The 20,411-nt window shown below is 43.3% G+C and overlaps 1 protein-coding gene across 1 annotated transcript; it reads left to right on the forward strand.

The window, feature by feature from the left end:
* Positions 1 to 1,780: 1,780 nt before the first annotated feature.
* ACTL9 (actin like 9) lies at positions 1,781 to 4,987 on the forward strand. The gene has a single exon (XM_069108920.1). It carries the CDS (start codon positions 3,367 to 3,369, stop codon positions 4,621 to 4,623), a length of 1,257 nt encoding a protein of 418 aa, XP_068965021.1. The 5' UTR covers positions 1,781 to 3,366; the 3' UTR covers positions 4,624 to 4,987.
* Positions 4,988 to 20,411: the final 15,424 nt, after the last annotated feature.

Below are 20,411 nucleotides of genomic sequence, written 5' to 3' on the forward strand. Positions count from 1 at the left end.
CAGATTTCCAAACTGTCCAACCATTACATCCATACCAAACAACACCTGGGTTTTTCAAAGCTGAGGAGGGGCGCTCTCAACAACGGCTTCCCAGAATCCAGATCAAATCATGGAACACTTCTCAAAGTGAGCCCCCAAAACAAAGCTACACATCAGGGCTTATATAGCCTTCTCCTGGCGCAGAGAATATAATAACCTTATTGACTCACTGGCCAATCAAGAAGTATCTACTGAAAAACAAGCCTCCCATCCCAGGCCCCAGGTGCACTTTAGCCTAGGGGCAGGGAACATCTTTAAAATTTACATTCCCATTACATTGTAGAGATCAAGTACTTTTGAAGGACTAAAAATTTTGCCAGAAGCTTTATAAGTTTCTTTATATATCATGTAAAAGCTGATATGAATATATTTGCAAAAAATAAGGTTGGGTTTTTTCTTAATATTTTAGTATAAACCCTATTTCCGGGTGACCAAGGAATTTCCCATAATGGTTCCATAATATTCATATACTTTAATTCTTAAGCACAAATGAACCTATAAATACACACTAAATTATCTTTAAAGAAATGCATTTTAAATGTTTTCATTTGTAGTGATCAGTAAGAAATTCTGTATTCTAATTATTGTTACAATGCAGCAATAAAAGAATTTGCAAGTTATACTTTAGCTGTTCAGAAAAGAACATTGTGTAACCACCCTCCCATTCCTCAGTGCAATACAATAAAAGTCTAAAATTAAGATTTCTTTTTCAGTGCATTGTTTCAGAAATTACAGATCATGCCTTTTTAGTAGCTTAATCTGCAACTACAATAAAAGCATATTAGGTACATTTTAAAAATGTACAGTAATGATCACTAGACTTTATGGAGCACTCTGAGATTTATGAAATTCTTTATAAGTTTGATCCTCATCACAGCCCTGGGAGATAAGTGTGTGTTTTTAACACACACACACACACACACACATATTTTACATATGAGAAAACTGCAAGGATAATGGCTTTCTCTGGGTCAGATAGCTAGGAAGTATCTGAGGTTGGATTTGAACTCAGGTCTTCCTTACTCCAGGCCCAGTGCTCTACTGCACCAGCTAGTGCAGTCTAACAAAGAATTTAATAAGTGCCTTCTATGGGCCATGCACTACGCTAAAAGTTAGGGATACGGAGAAAGGCAAAAATCATCCCTGCACTCAAGAAGCTTATATTCTAATGGGGAGTTAACATGAAAACAACTATGGAAATAGAAAACATTCACAGAAGAGGAAGAATCTCAGAGGGAAGGCACAGCTTTGAGGAGGACCAGAAAACGCCTCTTTCTAAGGTAGCATTTGAGTTGAGACTTGAAGGAGACCAGAGAAGCCTGGAAAGAAACATTCTAATCACCAGCTGTCCATTGAATAGGTACAGAATTGGAATCTTGTATGATGACCAGCAAGGAGGTCGGTATTAACGGATGAGAGGATATTTGTATGGGAATAATATGTAAGAAGTCAGAAAGACTGGTTGGGAGAGGCCAGGTTTTGAAGAAGAGGGTGTTAGTTCTACAGGCATCCTTCGGAGATAATTCTACAGGAATCTCTCTAGATAACTGCAATCAAGTGACTATTGCAATAAAGCAAGTCACATGAAATTTCTGGATTCTCAGTACATATAATAGTTATGGTCACACTATACTGTAGTCTGTTAACTAAATGTGCAATAGTATTCTGTCTTTTAAAAAAAAACAATGAACATACCTTAATGAAAAAATATTTTATTGCTAAAAAATGCACCTAAGCCTAAAGCAAATTGTAATCTTTTTTGTTGGTGGACGGTCTTGCCTCCATGCTGATGGCTTCTGGCTGATGAGGGTGGTGGTTGCTGAAGGTTGGAGTGGAGGGGCAATTTCTTAAAATAAGGCAAAGAAGTTTGTTGCATCCATTAGTTCTTCCTTTCACTTGAACACTTAGAGGCCATTGTGGGGTTGTTAATTGGTCTAATTTCAATATTGTTATGTCTCAGGGATTATGGAGAGGGAGAGAGATGACTGGTCCTGGTCTGTGTCAGTGTCAGTCAGAACACACAATAATTATCGATGAAGTTGGTAGAGCGGTCAGAACAAACAAAATTTATCAATTAAGTTCTGTCTTATATGTGTGTGGTTTGTGGCACCCAAAACAATTACAATAGTAACATCAAAAATCACTGATCAAAGATCACCAGAACAGATATTATAATAATAATAAAGTTTTAAATATTATTAGATTTACCAAAATGTGACGCAGAGATATTGTTGGAAAAAAAAATGGCTCCAATAGACTCGTTCAATTCAGTGTTGCCACAAACCTTCAATTTTCAAAATAATAATAATAATAATAATAATAATGTAATATCTGTGAAGTGCAGTAAAGTGAAACACAAGGTTTACCTGTATTTAGCTGGAGTGCCAACACTCATTAGTTCTGTGATGGCAGTGGGTGGACGATAGTCTATTCTGTCCCAAGCATACCCAAATCCTAGGATCGTAGTTTTAGAGCTGAAAGGATTCTTAAAGGCCTTCTAATCCAACTCTCTCATTTTATAGAGGGGAAAACTGAGGCCAGAGAGGAGGTCTTTCTGAGAATGTGACTTGCTTAAAGTCTCCTGGGTAGTTAAGTTGGAAAAGATGGGACTTGCAAAGTACCTAGACAATACCCCACATTACATTGCTTTCCCCCAGCAATGTCAATGCCTGGGTCATTAACTTTTTCTTTTTTTTTTTAAGCAATCGGGGTTAAGTAACTTGCTCAAGGCTACACGGCCAGTTTATGGGTGTGGTGCTAAGTGAGCCTGAGCCCGGGATTCGATCTCCAGGTTAATCCCAACACTGGAGCCGGTGACCTTACTAGCTGAGCCATCTGGCCACCCCTAAGCAATTGGGGTTAAGTAACTTGCTCAAGGTTACACGGCCAGGTGTTTCTGGGTGGGTGCTAAGTGTCTGAGCCCAGGATTCGATCTCCAGGTCATCTTGACACTGGAGCTGGTGCTCTTATTTCGCTGTGCTACCTGGCCGCCCCCATGGGTCATTAACTTTTGACTGGCAGCCACTTGGTGATAAGATGCCAGAGGAAGAGACCCAGAATTTACAAAGTCCAGCTGTGAGGGGGAAAAGGGAGAGGTGGCCCAGTCCATTGTGAAGAAAGAGAAGTGGGGGAGGGGGAGAATGATGTCATAATTCAGCAATATTATGAAAACCTTCCTTAATTCCTTCCTTCTTAGTCTCCCTCAGCTTGGCCTGGTCTCCAGCTCTGACCCAGGTAAGCCCAGCTACCATCCCAGTCCTGGCTTGGTTGTTGAATACTAGGGAGGTGGACCTGGCCCCTGTTCCCACTCACTGAGTCTCATTAGCTATGGACTTGCATTTAAATGACTCCCAGGCTATCAGTCACTCTCCCGGCCTCCACCAGGGATATCCCCAGTCCAGCACAATGCTGGATGATGTAAGCCTGCCGGTGGATGCGGATGTCCCCTTTGTTCTGGGAGATGGGATCATAGAGAAGACAGGTGCTGTGGTCATCGACATGGGCACGGGGACCTGCAAATCTGGCTTTGCTGGGCAGGCAAAGCCCGTGTCTATTGTGGCCACTGTGCTTGGCCGCTTGCCAGAGAAGGCTTCAACAGCAAGCCAGCCTCAGCTGCCAACCTTCATCGGTGAGAGCGCAAGAGAACAACGAGGGCTCAGCCTGATCCGCCCCTTGAGGAGTGGCATCATTGTGGACTGGGAGGCAGCAGAGACCCTTTGGCACTACGTTTTCTATAATGACCTGGGAGTGGCCCCAGAGGATCATGCCCTCCTTCTCTCTGATCCACCATTCAGCCCCACCACCAACCGGGAAAAACTGGTGGAAGTGGTATTTGAGTCTCTTCGCTGCCCAGGCATGTACGTGGCCTACCAGTCAGTGCTGTCTGTCTATGCCCATGGGCTGGTCAGTGGGCTGGTGGTGGATATGGGCCATGGTGTGACTCACACCGTCCCAGTGTATCAGGGTTATAACTTGCCCCATGCCACTGAGAGGATGGATTTAGCTGGGGCCCACCTGACAGCCTACCTGGCCGAGATGCTTCGGGGTGCTGGCTACCCCTTCGGTGAACGGGACACCTCCCTGGTGGAAAGCATCAAACACCAATGCTGTTATGTAGCTACTGACTTCATCGCAGAGCAGAATCAGCCCACAAAGGACAGCAGAGAAAACTTCCAGCTGCCTGATGGGCAGGTCATCAGCCTTGGCAAAGAGCGTTTCCAGTGCCCTGAGCTGCTCTTCAATCCCCCTGCGATGCCAGGACTTGTGCCGCTGGGGATCCCTGACATGGCCAAGGAAAGCCTGAGGAAGGTGCCTAATGAGGCACATGAAGACGTGTCCCAGAATGTCCTGCTGTGTGGTGGGTCTTCCCTCTTCCCCGGGCTTGAGCAGCGCTTCACCAAGGAGCTGCTGCATGGGGCCGCTCCCCAGACGTGCATGGCTGTGTCTGCCCAGCCCCTGCGGAACTACTCTGTGTGGATTGGAGGTTCCATCCTTGCTTCTCTCCGAGCTTTTCAGTCCTGCTGGATCCAACGGGCCCAGTATGAGGAGCAAGGACCGTACATTGTCTATCAGAAATGTTATTGATGCTGGCGAGTAGGAGGGTGGGTAGCAAGAGGCAATAAAGAAAGAAGCTCTATGAACTCCAAGTCAAGCCCCGGGCGCTCTCCTCTCATAATGTCCTCCTGTTGCCTAGTGCCTCTATCCCCAGACTTTTCTGTTCTTTTCATGGCCTTCTCTTCTTGCTTCTCCCCTCTCCCCTCAGAACCACAGGCTTCTGTCTCAGAGAGGCAAGGGGTAAGACAATCTGGGTTCGAATTCTTGCTCTGCTACTTACTTCATGTGTGACCTTGGGCAGATAACTTAACCTCCTGAGGAGGAGCTTCTGACCTCTGGAATTCACAAGGATGCCTTCAAGGCTGGAAACAGCCGTCTCAGGATCACTGTTTAGTCACCTGTGTTCAAAGAAAGAAAAACAAAGCAAAAGAGACAGCTTCAGCCTTGAAATACAGCCTCAGGATCCTCTAGCCAGCATATACACTCGATGTCTTGAGCAAGCAGCCACTACAGGTGGGCAGGAACCCTCCTCCACTCACGTGAAGTCTCAGAGAGAGCCTTCACAGAGTCCCAGCACATTGGAAAAATAGGAAAAGAAAGCAGAGACCGGTCACCCCTTTTAAGGTCTGCTGAGTGCACTGCTTCTCTGGGCTCAGTCACTGACCTGCTTTAGGGCAGCAGCCTCTCCCTGCTGCCATCTTAAGATTGCTTCATTATCCCCAGAGCCTTCAAGCACTGAGCACATGTGTCCCTGGAAGTGACTTGGGAGAGCTCAGTCACCAGTTGCTTGGGATGTGTTCCGGCTTCATTACACTGGGTAGAGATTTAGAACTGGATAGGACCTTACTAATCATTCAGTTCATCCCTTCTCCTCCCCATTCCCCTTTTGCAGATTTGAGAACTGAAATTCAGAGGAAGGGAAAGGACTTGCCCAAGGTCACACAGCTGGGGCATAATATCATAACACCTGAATTCAGGTCATCAGACTTTAATTCCAATCTGTCACAAGGCCCCCATTTTTTCTGGATCTCTTTGTTTGGAGCACATCCACGCAAACCTGTTGTGAGGGATGGCTATGCCTTTCCCAGAAAGTTCTGCCCGTGTCTCAGTTATGGTTTACACTCATGTCCAAGCCTGGTCTCACCAGGAGGTATATGGACCTGATAGGAGGTGCCATTTTGCCCTAGAACCAATCCTCATGCCTTCACTTTCTCCCAAGAGTCAGTCCGTAGCTTGTATTCACTATTTTGAAGTTCTTGGCATCTATTGGAACTCCCCATCTGGGGGCTGCCTCTACCCTTCAGTTAATTGGCAGAGCAAAGATTAATGACTTATCTTTTTCAACTCAATTTGCTCTCTCCATCTATTTCCCTGACTTCTTTTGGAAAGGCCAACTAAGAAGCATGCCTGACCAGAAGTAGGGTGGTAGTTAGGGCTCAACGCTACTCACGGAATCAATAAAAACTTATCGAATGCCTACAATGTGCCAGACACTGTGCTATGAATTTGGGTTACCAAGATAAAAAAGTTCCTACCCTTAGGGTGATTATGTTCTAAAGGGGTATATGGGATGTTCAGGAAGAACTAAGACCTCTGGTATGAGGGTACGATGAGCCTTTTTCAGGGCCACTCATCTACCTTTGGTGTCCATCTGACACCCAACTTTCACCTGTGACTCAAAGAAGTTGTAGCCTGCACAGCAGCCACACCCTGGTAAATCCGTCTCAACAGATGGGCTAAACCAGGTTGAGGAGAACCAGTGGGCCTCAAACCCATCAGTGAGTTACAAGGGGGTCTATCTCATGCATGTGAAGATTTCCTGTGGTGAAATGAGTGAATGAGAACAATCTGTTCCAATGGCCATGCAGGCAACTGAAGCAGGCACCAGAGCTTGGTTAGACATTGAAGATGCCAAGGTCATTCATTGCAGCCTGGGCCATCACCACATGTCTTGACTTTTTGTCTTTGCCACTGGATTTAAATGACTCTGGAGGAGGGAATGAGGCTGATGATTGTGTGAAATTCTGCCTCACCTAAATTCAATTCATGCAAAAGTTAAGACATAACCCTGTGATGTCATTGGTCTTCTTTGAAAATGAAGAAACAACAGCAGGAAGAATTTAGGAAAATTCCAATAATCAAGCTAGAAGCTTTCTATGTCTTCTGTCCCAACTTCTTGTGATTTCTGTTTCCTGCTGCTTTTATCAATAGCTTCCTATAGCTTCTTCTCTTGGTTACTTGACAGCTTCTAATGCCTCAGATCAGGACCTCTTGATGGCTTATGAGGTAAAACCCAAGAAATCCATCTTTCTTTCAGGTATGAATTCAACATTTCTTATATAATCTTCCTACATAATAAGATTATGTAATCTTGACATACTCTCCAAACAGCTATTTGACCTAATATTTTGCCATTTATAACTTAAAACTCTAAAAAGCCACATGCAAATGAGTTGATAGGCCACAGTGCATGCTAGTCCATGCTAACTTTAGTTATTGGTCTTGCCTTCAAACAAGTCTTCTCTCTAAAGTCATCAGTGGGGTAATTTTTTTATCTGATCTGTCAAATTTTCATCTGAGAGGGCTTTTCCCCATGAGTGGATTTTATAATTTTTCCTTAAACAAATGTTCTTTGCCTGCCCCTTTCTGCATCTGAAAAAAGGACTTCTATATGTACATGTTATCTCTCTTAATAGAATGTAAACTCCCTGAGGACAAGGACTGCTTCATTTTTGCCTTTATTTTCAGTACCTAGAACAGCGTCTGGCACATATTACTTGATAAATGTTTGTTTATTGTTGACTAGTTCCAGTAGAATTGAACTGATGTGACTTTTGGCCTGTTTCCTGTGCTCTGATGGGCCTCAGGTATGCAGCAACATGCTAATGTAGGAGGTGGCACTTGAGTTTTGAAGGGATTCTAATAGGTGAGAAGGGAGATATCTCCACATATGAAACAAACCTGTGCAAAGGTACAGAGTACCCTAGTGGGGGAGCATGCTCAGTATGAGGCCATAGTGTAACATGGTAGCCAAGAGTGCAAATGGGGTCTTAGAATATGTCAAGAGAAACATAGTGTATAGGACTGGGGAGTCTGCCCTAGTCAGACAACAACTGAAACAATGTCTTCAGTCCTGAGTACTTTTGGAAGAGTGTCCTGAAGAAGGTATCACGGTTGGTAAAAACCTTGACACGTCATGTGAGAATTTGTTTCAAAGAAATGGGGATGTTTAACCTGAAGAAGAGAAGATTCAGGGGGACAAATGAAAGTTGTCTTTAAGTATTCAAAGGGCAATCACATGGAAGATAAACTGGACCTGTTCTGCTTGGCCCCAGAGGACAGAACTAGACACAGTGAGTGGAAGTCACAAAGAGGCAAATTGAGGCTTAATGTCAGAGAAAGCTTCCTAATGATGGGAGCTGGCCCAAAGTGGCATGAACGTCCTAGGGAGGTAGTGGTGCCCCCTCACTGAGCTGGTTGACCCTTTCCTGGATGATCCACCACCATGATCCTTCATCCACTAGGAACGTGAACTCCACACTTCTCTTGGATGGGTGAACTTTCTGAGGCTGGGCCTCTAGAAAATGCCCAGATAAGTTCTCACCGTGGTCCTGCTTGTGTACCCTCCTCTACTTTTCAGAACCCATATATGTGTGTGCATATATGCGTACATGTGTGTGCGTGTGTACACGTGTGTGCATGTATGTGGCATAGATCGTGTGCTGTATGCATTCGCATGGCTGTACATGTGTGTGCACTGTATGTATATGCTTATGTGTATACACATGTACATATGTGTGTATATACATATATACATATACACACACAGTTTCCCTCCATTAGAATGGTAAACTCTCCGAAGACAGGTACTGTCTCACTTGTTTATATGTATATTCCTTAGTTCTTAGTACAATGCCTGGCACACAGAAAGTTCTTAAATTATTAAATTATCTATCTATCTGTCTGTTTGTCTATCTATCTAGTTATGACTCTGCCTTCTTGTAATTTCCTCTCCACATTGTTAGTTTCTCTGCCCTCTGGAGTCAATCAAGAGAAAAAAATTTTTTTTATCAAAAAAATCCTTCTTCTGTTCTAGAGGTCTCAAATTCATAGCCCCTGGGCCCCTTGCCTATGAAGCCTGAAACACTCTAGAGTACAGCCTGAACAATATTAAAATATGATTGGGGAATATTTAACAAAATAAATTTTTTTTGTTCAAACACATCCAACTCTTCGTGACCCCCATTTGGGGTTTTCTTGGCAAAGATAATGGAGTGGTTTGCCATTTCCTTCTCCAGCTCATTTTACAGATGAGCAAACTGAGGCAAACAGAGTGAAGTAACTTGTCCTGAGTCACATAGCTAGTAAGCGTTTAAGACCAGATTTGAGCTCAGGAAGAGGAGTCTACCTGACTCCAGACCCAGACCTCTATCTACTGTACTGGTTCATCTAATCCATATTACTCATTTTACAGATGAGGAAACTGAGGGCTGGAGAGATTAAATATTTTCAACCTGCCAAAATCCCAGAGTCAGAAAGAGGCAGAGCTGGGATTCGAACCCAGATCTTCACCCTCTAAATCAAGGATCTGTCACATTTGGTGGCACATTTGGTGCTACCTTCCCTGAATCCTTGTCTCCTTTTGTCTCCTGACCTTATGTGACTTAAGAAATTCATTAGAAGGTAGCCAAGTTTTTCAGGAAAGAACCAGCTCCACAAATTCAAACATTTCCCCAAATCCCAGAATCCCAGAAGTTACATGGGGCTTCAGAGGTAAACCAAGACCTGAAGACGAGTCTCCTCCCTGTTATCCTGACAAGTAAGCATTATGCCTTACTGCTTAAGGAGTTTATTCAAGTGGGGAGCCACTACTACCCCCCAGGGCAGCACAGACCACTTTGTCATGTAAGAGGAACTATGTGGCCTTGTTCTGCTTGCTCCCAGAGGACAGAACCAGGATGAATGAATGACTACAAGTTACAAAGAGGCATATTTTGGATTGAGCTTAGGAAAAATGTCCAAACAATGAGAGCTCTCCCAGCTTGACTGGGCTGCCTTGGGAGGTAGTAGATTCCCATTCACTGGAGGTCTTCAAGCAGAGGCTAGACCACGAACTGTTTGACATGTTATAGTGGGGAAATCCCCTTTGGGCCATATGACCACCAAGTCATCTTCCGGATCTGAATTTCCTCCCTCTCAGTCTTTACCTGTGAACTCACCAACTGGGGAGTCTCTAAGACACATTGACTTCTTTGCCCTTTAGAGTTGAGTTCATGTCTTCTTTGCAAGTTTCCACTCCTTTGGTGGCTATCACATTTGCCTCCCCCTCCACACACTTTCTTGCCCAGACAGCTGTGGGGGTGGAGGGGTAGAGAGGGGACTGTGCTTTCCTCAGCTCAAAGAATGTTCCCTAGTTTGCAGACATCCCCTAGCAATTCCGCAGAAGAATCTGTAAAATGTCACTGACAAGGAGGTCCCCTTGTTTTGACCAAAACCGCTTCTAGGAATTTTTGTAACTGGGTCTGGCAGTACATAATTTGCTCTCAGTTGAGGGTAGGGAAAGGGGTGACTGACTGCTGATAGAACTCCCTCCAGTCTTCCATATGATAGCTTTGCATTTTAACGAATTGTTTTTGTAACCTAAGTGCTGAATTCTGCTTTTTTCTATGCTGTTGAGTATTGAAAGTGCTACCAACACTCTCTAAATTCAATGCCCTGGGGCAGAGCCCCAGTCACCCAGCCCTAGTTATGACTCTACTTTTGACTTTTGTTTGAAGAGAACACTGAAATACAAGTCATTCTTTCCCTTCAGGGCCATCGCTCTGCTTTTGTGCTGGGGAAAGGTCACAGGATCATAATTTCTGAGCTGGAAGGGACCCCAGAGAGCATTCGGTCCAACCCCCTCATTTTATAGATGAGGAAAATGAGCTCAAGGGACTTTCCCAATTTCCCAATGGTAATAAATATTCATGGGATCAAGATATAGAGCTATAAGGGATCTCTGAGGCCATGTAGGCCAACCCCATCAACGTACAGCTGAGGAAACTGCAACTCAGAGAAAAGAAATGATTTAGCAGAAGTCACCCAGGTAATAAACATCAGAGGCAGCATTTGAATTCAGGACCTCTGACTTCAGAGCTAGTGCTGTTGCCATTGTACCACACAGCCTGGGGTGGTGATCCAACACTGGTCACTGGAGTCAGAGGTTTCAACTTAAATTTTTGTTTTCCAATGGAAACATTGTGTGACCTTGAGTAAAATCCCCTTCCTTTCTCAGGGCCTGTTTCTTCCTTCCTAAAATGACCAACATAGACAAGATCTCTAAGCTCATACATTCTATGATTCTATGATGACAAGAGGGGAAGTGCCCTAGACTGGGAGTTAGACCTAGCTCCTAATTTTAGCTCTGCCCATTCCCACCCCACCACCCCCCACTTACTGAGTGACTGTCAGTGGGTATGGGCAGGACACAAACCACTCTACCGCACACCCCTGGGGGTGGGGATAGAATCTTAGCCAAATTCTTCTTTGCCTAGGTTTGGAGAAAATTCTGCAACTGGGGCCTGGGGAAGCTGCAGGGAGGGGATGGGGAGAAAGAGGAAGGTGGAAGTAGAGGACAAGAAAGGTGGACAGCCTGGAGAGCCTCAGGCAAATGTTTCTCAGGCACCCTGGAGTTCATCCTGGGAACACATAGCTCTGTTCTTTCAGGATGATCTCTCTCTCTCTCTCTCTCTCTCTCTCTCTCTCTCTCTCTCTCTCTCTCTCCTCTCTCTCTCTCTCTCTCTCTCTCTCTCTCTCTCCTCCCCTTCCCCCCTCCTTCCCCCCCCCCCCCCCTCTTCTTTCTGTCTCTTTCACTCCCTCCCTCTCCCCCCCAACCCCCCATCTCTATGTTTCTGTCTCTATCTCAGTCTCTTTCTGTCTCTCTTCTCCCTCTTTCCCTCTGTCTTTGTCTCTCTTCTTTCTTCCTCTCTCTTTTCTCTCTGTCTTTCAGTCTCTATCCACCATATGTCTTTCTCTATCTTGCTCTCTTACTGTCTCCTTTTTCTCCCTACCTTTTTGTCTGTGTCTGATTTTCTTTGATTCTCTCTCTCTGTCTCTCTTCTCTCTCTAGTACCTGTCTCAGTTTTAAAAAAAATTTCTTTGCATCTGTCTCTTCACTTCTTCTCTGTGTCCTAGACGTGGGGCATTCCCACCCCCACCCCCACCCCCATCTGTTGGAATATCAGCTCCTTGAAGAAGGAGACTTTACTCTTGGTTTTGTATGCCTAAAGCCTTTAGCATAGATTAGGTACTTATCAAATGCTCCTGGATTGATTTATCACAGAATCAGAGAATTTCAGAGTTGGAAAGTAGCTCAGTGCCTCTGCCCAGAGGTAAACTAATCTTGCTTCTGCCTCTTTTATTTTTTTCTGTCTATCTCCCTCTATATCTCTTTGACCATCCACCAATCTCTTTGTCTGGCTATCTCTATTTCTTCTGTTCTCTGCTTTTGTCTCTTTTTCACTCTGTTTCTATCTCTCTGTCTCCTTAATTTTGTCCCTTTGTCTCTGTCTTAGATCCCGTCTCTCTGACTATACATGCCCTGAAGATACTCTGAAACTCTCCAGAGGAAATTGGTTTATCAGCTGAGGAAGGAAAACTTGTTGGTGCCAGGTTGGTGCTAATGCAGATGAAGACAAGGGGTTCAGCACCACCCTGGTATTTTTCCATTCTGGGAAAGGAAAGTGAAATTGGTATGGTTTTCCCCTAGTCACTGACCCCACTCTCACCCCACCACACATAATAGGTAGCAAGTGGGCATTGACTGGGGTCCGTCCAAGGACATTGACAGAACTGTATTGTATGGGTAGAGCATCAGGGGTCAAGGCCTAACCTCCTGTGGATCAACCCAATTGGTTTCCCTTCATTTGTGAATCATTCTCATCTTTGGATTTTAGTCCCAGATCCATCGATTATTATCTGCTGGATCTTAGTGGGTCAATCTAGTAGATGGATGAAAATCAACCTGCTTCTTATGCAAGCCCCAGAGTTCAGGAAGAGGGAGGGGAAGCACCTGTTCCCTAACCCCAACTCCACCTAATGGGCCACATTTGGCTGACTTTATTTCCAAACTCTAGGGGCACATTCTGGGAACTGTTGCCTTCCCTTTGCTGGGTCATCTCCCTTTAAGGGTTGGTATCTCCCAAGGCTCTGTCCATCTCTCTTATGTTCTCTCCTTCAGTGATCTCATTAGCTTCCAATGACCAAATCATCATCTCTGTACAGTTGACTCCCAGATCTATTCATTCAATCTGACAGACATTTGTTTGTGCCAGACTAGGTGCTGCTATGCACCAGACGTCCCTGACATCAAGAAATTTCTATACCCAGCTCTAAACTTTCTCTTCAGCTCTAGACCCAAATCTGCTGGATATTTCCAAGATGTTAACAAGCATTTGCTAAGTACTTTCTATGTGCCATACACTGTGCTAAGTGCCGGGGGAGAGGAAGGGAATAAACATTTCCTAAGTGATTTTACAAATATTCTCTCTTTTGATTTGGGAATACAATATAATAAGCAAAAGGGAAGACAGCTTCTGGCTTCCAGGAACCCCCATTCTAACGGGGAAAGACAATATCTAATGTGGGGCTAAAGTGCAGGAGTTGGGGGAAGATGCCCATGTGTGAAGTCTGGAGAGTAAAGCACGGTTGGTTTGGGCTCTTCCTAAACATGGAGGTTCTGAGAGAAACTTCTCAATGGGAGGAGGGCAAATTCCTCAACATCAGGGAGAGACTATCCAATAAGCATCTCCAGATGTCCAAAACTGCCCTTCCTTAGAACCTCCCAATTTCTGTTGAGGGTGCTATCATCCCTGAATCAACTCAGGGTCTTCAACTTAACCCATCATTTTTTTTTTTTTTTGCAGGGGGGAAGCCTGGGCAATTGGGATTAAGTGACTTGCCCAAAGTCACACAGCTAGTAAGTGTGTCAAGTGTCTAAGGCTGGATTTGAACTCAGGTCGTCCTGACTCCAGGGCCAGTGCTCTATTCACTGCGCCACCTAGACACCCACCCCCATTCTTTTTTTTTAATAAATATTTTTATTTAGAGTTTTGAATTCCAAATTCTATCCTTCCCTCCCCACTACCTGAGACAGTAAGCAATCAGATATAGGTTATACATGTGCAATCATGTAAAGCTTCCCCATATTAGTCATTTTTTGCAAGAAGATTTGAATGAAAGAAGGTGAAAATAGCATGCTTCAGTCTGTACCCAAACAGTATCAGTTCTTTCCCTGGAGGCGGATAGTATGCTTCATCATTAGTCTTTTTTTTTTTTTTTTTGCTTTTTGGAGGGCAATTGGGATTAAGTGACTTGCCCAGGGTCACACGGCTAGTTTTTGTGTTGAGTGTCTGAGGCCAGATCCGAACCCAGGTCCTCCTGACTCCAGAGCCGGTGCTCTATTCACTGTGCCACCTAACCGCCCCTCATCATTAGTCTTTTGGGATTGTCTTAGATCATTGCTAAAAATAGCTAATTAATTCACAGTTCTTCATCAAATGATATTGCTGTTACTGTGTACAACATTCTCCTGGTTCTGCTCACTTCACTTTGCATCAGTTCATGTAAGTCCAGGTTTTTCTGAAATCCTATAGCACAATAATATTCCATTACAAATCTTATACCACATCTTGTTTAGTCATTCTCCAATTGATAGGCATCCCCTTGATTTCCAATTCTTAGCCACTACAAAAAGATCTGCTAAAAATATTTTTGTACAAACAGGTTCTTTTCGCTTTTTTGGATGTCTTTGGGGTATAGACCTAGCAGTGGTATTGCCGTATCAAAGGTTAACCCTTCATTCTTAACCCTTCCCTCTCCCTTACTCCTCAGTGTCTTATCATTCACCAAGCTTAGTACCATCTCTTGTATCTGTCCCCTTCTCTCTACTCCTTGGGTCACTTTTCTGGCATAGACCCTCACCACCTTTCCATTGAATATTTCAATGACCTGCTCATTGGTTTTTCCCATTTCCAATCAATAGAAACATATTTTTCTATATAGAGAGACCTTTTTTATATATCTATATAGCATATACCCCTATATTATATATATATCCTTTCTATATATTTTATATATTATATATCTACAAATTCCAATCTATAGAAACATTTTATATATATATAATCTATAGATTATAATCTATCTTTCATACAGCTACCAAAAGAACTTTCCTAAAGCATGTATATCACTACAGGACTCTCCATGGCTCTAAAATCTTCAGTGGCTCCCTATTGCCTCTAGGATTAAATATAGGCTTTTCCATTTATGATTTGAAGTCTTCCACAATCTTGCTTTAACCTACCTCTCCAGACTTGTCTCACATTATTTCCTTTCATGCACTCTTTATTTTAGTCAGACTGGTCTACTGGTTATTCCCTGAACTCATTCCTACATCTTCTGCAACATTCACTCACACAATCTATCCGACATGCTTGGAACTGATAAGGCAGAATTCCCTTGTTCAAATCCCACCTCCTGGGAGCAGTTAGGTGGCACAGTGAATAGAGCACCAGCCCTGGTGTCAGGAAGACCTGAGTTCAAATACGGCCTCAGACACTTAACACTTATTAGCCATGTGACCTTGGGCAAGTCACTTAGCCTTCTGAACCTCAATTTTCTCTCCTGTTAAATGGGGATACTAATACCATATCCATGTTATAGCTTCTCACCCCTAGTGGTGTTTGGGGGCTTCAATGAGTTCATACATGATGTCTCAAAAGAGCTGGTTCAGTTTTAAGTGTTAGTGACTTAATTAGCCCTGGATAGCTCATCATTTTCCTGGTCTCCCTTTGGTGGCAGCTTTCTGGTCTTTGATATCTAGTCCCAGCCTTTTGTTTTATCATCTCTGCTATCAGAATTGTTTTCTGGTCCCTGGTTCCTAATTCCTGATTCTTTCCCCCTCATTATCATCCTTACTCTCTCCTTTATCTGTCAATGGACTCCTTCCCTGCTGCCTACAAACACTCCCACATCTCTCCTATCCTTAAAATCTTACTGGATTTGGCCACCACTGCTAGCTATTGTCCTATATTTCTCCACTAATTGAGAATGTCATTTATGATCAATGCTGTCACTTCCTGTCCCCTCACTTCTAACCCCTCTGCAGTCTGGTTTCTCACCTTATCATTCAACTGAAAGTGTTCTCTTCAAAGTTACCAATGGTCGCTTAATTGCCAAATCTTAATGGCTTTTTCTTGGTCCCATTCTCGTGAATATCAATGACTGTTTTCTCCTAGACCAAGGGTGGGGAACCTGTGACCTCAAGGCCACATGTAGCCTTCTAAGTCCTCGGGTGTGGCTTTTTGAATGAGTCCAAGTTTTACAGAAAAAAATCCTTTTATTAAGGGACTTTGTTCTGTAAAGTTAGGATTCAGTCAAAGGGCCATGCTTGAGGCTTTATGAGAGCCACGTGTGACTTTGAGGCATCAGGTTCCCTGCTCCTGTTCTAGACACTCTTTCCTCTATGGAGTTTCATGACACTGCTTTCTCCTGGTTCTCCTATTCTGACCATTCATTTTCAGTCTTTTTTACCAGATCTTCTTCTGGGTCACAACCACTAATTGTTGGTGTCCTTCAAGGCTGTGACCAGGGTTCTCTTTTTTCCTCCTCTATAGCAGGAGTTCTTAACTTTTTGTTATCATGGGACCCCTTTGGAAGGCTGGTGAAGCCTAGGGACCCCTTCTCAGAATTATGTTTTCAAATCACTAAAAGAAGTGATAAATTTAAGTTAGGGGTAAGTTAAAATAAAGATGTATTTTTTTCCCATCTAGTTTCACAGACCTCATGAAATCTGTCCACAGATTTCCACCTGTGCTCCATGCTCTCTCTCAGTGATCTCCTCAGATGCCATAGGTCTTATTATCATCTCTATGCAGATGGTTCCTAGCTCTATATATTCAACCCTAATCTCTTTTGAGCTCTAATCTTGAATCACCAACTGTCTTTTGGATACCCTTGAAATGAATGTCTCATAGGTATCTCCAACTCAACACTTTAAAAACATAGCTCATTATATTTCCCCAAAAAACCTTCCCTTCTTCTAAGCTTCTCTAATTCTGTTTAACAAATCACCATCATCCCAGTTGCCTTAGTGTATCAGCAATGCCATATTCACAATGCCTATAGAGATTACAAATATGCTGATATAATTATCCATTAGGAAATACGTCATGTTTGCCATATGAGGAAATAAACTAGAAAATTTATTAAGATACCAAAAGACTGAGTCCCAAAACCAGAAAGTGAAAGCCATCAGAGTAGTTATGACATTGGCACAGGTAGATAAAGTAGAAAGCACCCACATTTTCAAGCCTTTAAAACAGAACAGGCTACCTCAGGCAAAGGTCCTCCTCTCCCCACGCACAGCAACCACCCAGCGTCCTGGAAGCGCACTCCCAGCAGCTCTGGCCCCTGGCAGTCCTCAGCAGGAGTCCTTAGCAGAAAGTCCTTAGCAGTTCTAACTCAAAAAGGGCTTCGCGCTGCCACTGCCTCTGCTGCTGCCGCCGCCACCACCACCGCCAGCCACCGAAGGAACGCTAGCTTGGCTTCCGCTTCCTCTTGCTCCGCCCCTTCCTGCTACGTCAGCAAGTCCAACGGGGCATGGAAGATCTTTAAATCCCATAACCCTTACACTTAGCTCACAAATTCAGTGTCATTGGTGACTCTGAACACACACAATCTATTTTCATATCTTGTTGTTTCTGCCTTCACAACATATCTCATATATGCCTCTCTTCTCTCCCCTCACCCCCCTCACCCTAGCTAGCATGGCTCCTCACATCTGGTCTCAACTACTTGCAACAGCTGCTGGTGGGTCTCCCTGTGTCAAGTCTCTCCTTACTCCAATCCATCCTCTACTCAATTGCCAAAGTGGTTTTTGTATAGATCTGAGCATGTCAGTCTCATACTCAACAAACTGCAATGGCTTCCTATTACTTCCAGGATCAAATATAAAATCCCATTTCCCATTTAAAGCCCTTCACATCCTGGCCCCTTCCTTCTTTTCCAGTCTTCTTACACTTTTCCCTCTTCTAGCTACTCTGGGTGACTTGCTGTTCATAACTCATGACTGTCCATCTACTACCCTGGTAAAACTCTGGTTGTCTACCATGCGTGGAAGCCCTCCCTCCTCATCTCTACCTTCTAACTTCCCTGACTTCCTTCCCAATTAAAATTCTACCTTCTACAGGAAACCTTTTTCAATACCTCTAAATTCTAGTGCCTTCTCTTAATTATTTCCTGTTTGTTCTGTAGATACATTGTCTGTACACATTTTCTTGTTGTCTTTCCCATTAGATTGTGAACTCCTTGGGAGCAGGGATTGTCTTTTGTCTCTTTTTTTTAATCTTCAGTGCTTAGCACTGTAATCCTGGAACCTAACAGGTGCTTAATGTTTATTGACTGACTGACTGTGAGCTCTTTGAGGACAGTGACCATGTTTTTGCTTTTGGTTGTTAACTCTATCACTTAGTAGGTTGCCTGACACAAAGTAAATGTTTGATGAATAGTTGTTCACTGACTGATTAATTCTTTCTGAAAGGTGATAGTCTCTCATTACAGGTCTCTGGTTTCTGGTCCCTGTTACAATCAACAAGCATTTATTAAATACCTAATATACACCAGGCATTATGCTTTTTCCTGGCTACTAGTCTGTGTTTTCTGGTAGCAGTTCTCTGATCTTCAATATCTGGTCCCTGATCTCTTGTTTCTAGCCTTTGATATTTATCCCAGGTCAATAGTTCTAGACTAGTTGCAGGTCACCTTGTGCCTGTCCCCTGGTTCCTGGTTGCTGGCCTCTGGTTTCCCTTTGTTTCTTCTGGTCTCTGAGATTCATTGGTCACTCTGTTCCCTAATTTTTAGTTTTGTGTCTCTAATTTTTGGTCCTTTGTGCTTGATCTATGGTATTTGGTCCCATATTCCTAGTTTCCTATCTTTAGGATGCAGCCTCTAGTCTTAAATTCTTGATCTGCAGTCTCTAGCTGTTGATTTCTGATCTCTTCTTTTGCATACATCCTCTCTCTTCTTTGTCTGGCCTTCAACCTCAGATTTCCTGATAGTAGGTCCCTGTCCGAAGTCACAGCCAATCAGAGAGCTTCATGAAGGGTAGAGGATAGGGGACTATTAAGAGAGGGGCTATTGTTTTTCTTTCTTTTTAAATTCAATTTAATTTTTTCTGTTCCAAATTCTTCCCCTCCCCATTGAGAAGGCTAGAAAAATAAAACTTGTTAACAAATATGTATAGTTAAGCAAAACTAATTCCACCCTTAACTATGTTCTCCACCTCCCCACTCCCTCCACTCCCAATGCTTCAATATGCACTTGGAATTCCTCAGCTCTCTATCATAATGAGTCCTTAAGAATTATGGTCATTGGGTTGGTTAGTTACTAAGTCTTTTAAAGTTATTAATAATACATAATAACTATTATTATAAAATAATATTATTGTGTACATTGTTTTCCTGGTTCTTCTCACTTCACTCTGCATCAATTCATATGTCTTCCCCTTTCATGAAGTTTCGTATAATTCAAATGTTTCCCCTGAAACCATCCTCTTTATCATTTGTATACCACAAAAGGATTCCATTACATTCATATACCATTCTTGTTCAGTCATTCCAAAGTTAATAGGCATCCCCTCATCTTCTAATAAAACAAAAAGAACGGCTATAAATGTTTTTGTATACATGGGTCTATTTTCTCCTTCTTTGACCTCTTTGGGGTATAGAGCCAGTAATGGTATCACTAAGTCAAAAGGTAAGCACAGCTTAATGTCATTTTGGGCATGACTCCAAATTGTTTTCCAGAATAAACCTCTTTTTTCCAGGCTCATCCACACTCAGGAAATCAGGTCAATTGAGGCAGAAGCCCTATGATTACTGAGAAGCACAGCCCATACCCAAAGGCCTGGGAACCTGGACAATCAGTGTTGAGAAGTTTTTGCTGTTCAGCTGTGTCCAAATCTTCATGACCCCATTAGGGGTTTTCTTGGCAAGGATACTTGAGTGGTTTGTCATTTCCTTCTCCAGCTCATTTTACAGATGAGGAAATTGAGGCAGAGTTAAATGACTTGCTCAGGGTCACACAGCTAGTAAGTGTCTGAGGCTGGATTTGTACTCAGGAAAATGAGTCTTCCTGACTCCAGGCCCAACGTTCTGTGCACTATGGCACCATCTAGTTACTCAAATATTAGATGGGCTTTAAGTATTTTGAGAGGTCAAAGAGGACTGGAGCTGTTCTAAAAAGGTTCTCCAGAAAGCCTCTTATCTCCCCAAGTTTCCTGGTTCCAGAAGGCCTAGGATACTTCTATCCTTTTCTTTGTCACCCTCACCCCCAGGCTCAGACCCCTGGCTTTCCTCAAACTCTTTCTGCTCCTTTTGATGACTCATGTTCTCAGGTCTGATCCCGGACACTGGATTCCCTCCTTGCTTTCCTTCTGTACACCTTTAATCTATTTTATAGATACCTATATAAGGACATGTGGTCTCCCTCTCTCTCTTAAAGGCACAGACTGGTTCATTTTTGTCTCTGTATCTGCAGTGCTTAGCACAATGCCTGGCACAAAAGTTTATTGATTGATTGACAGAATGACTGATTGGGGAGGGCCACCAGGATGATGAGGGCATGAGGATCAGGGATTAGTTGAAAAAAAAAAATAGAATGATTTAGCCTAGAGGAGAGAAGAATCACAGAATATCAGAGCAGGGAGGGTCCTTAGAGATTATTGTATACAACCACCTCCTCAATGAGTAAACTGAGTCCCAAAGAAATGAAGGGAC

Source organism: Petaurus breviceps, unplaced genomic scaffold, assembly GCF_028583685.1.
Source record: "Petaurus breviceps papuanus isolate PSGF00001 unplaced genomic scaffold, PetGlider_PUasm1.0 103, whole genome shotgun sequence".
Lineage (NCBI taxonomy): Eukaryota > Metazoa > Chordata > Mammalia > Diprotodontia > Petauridae > Petaurus > Petaurus breviceps.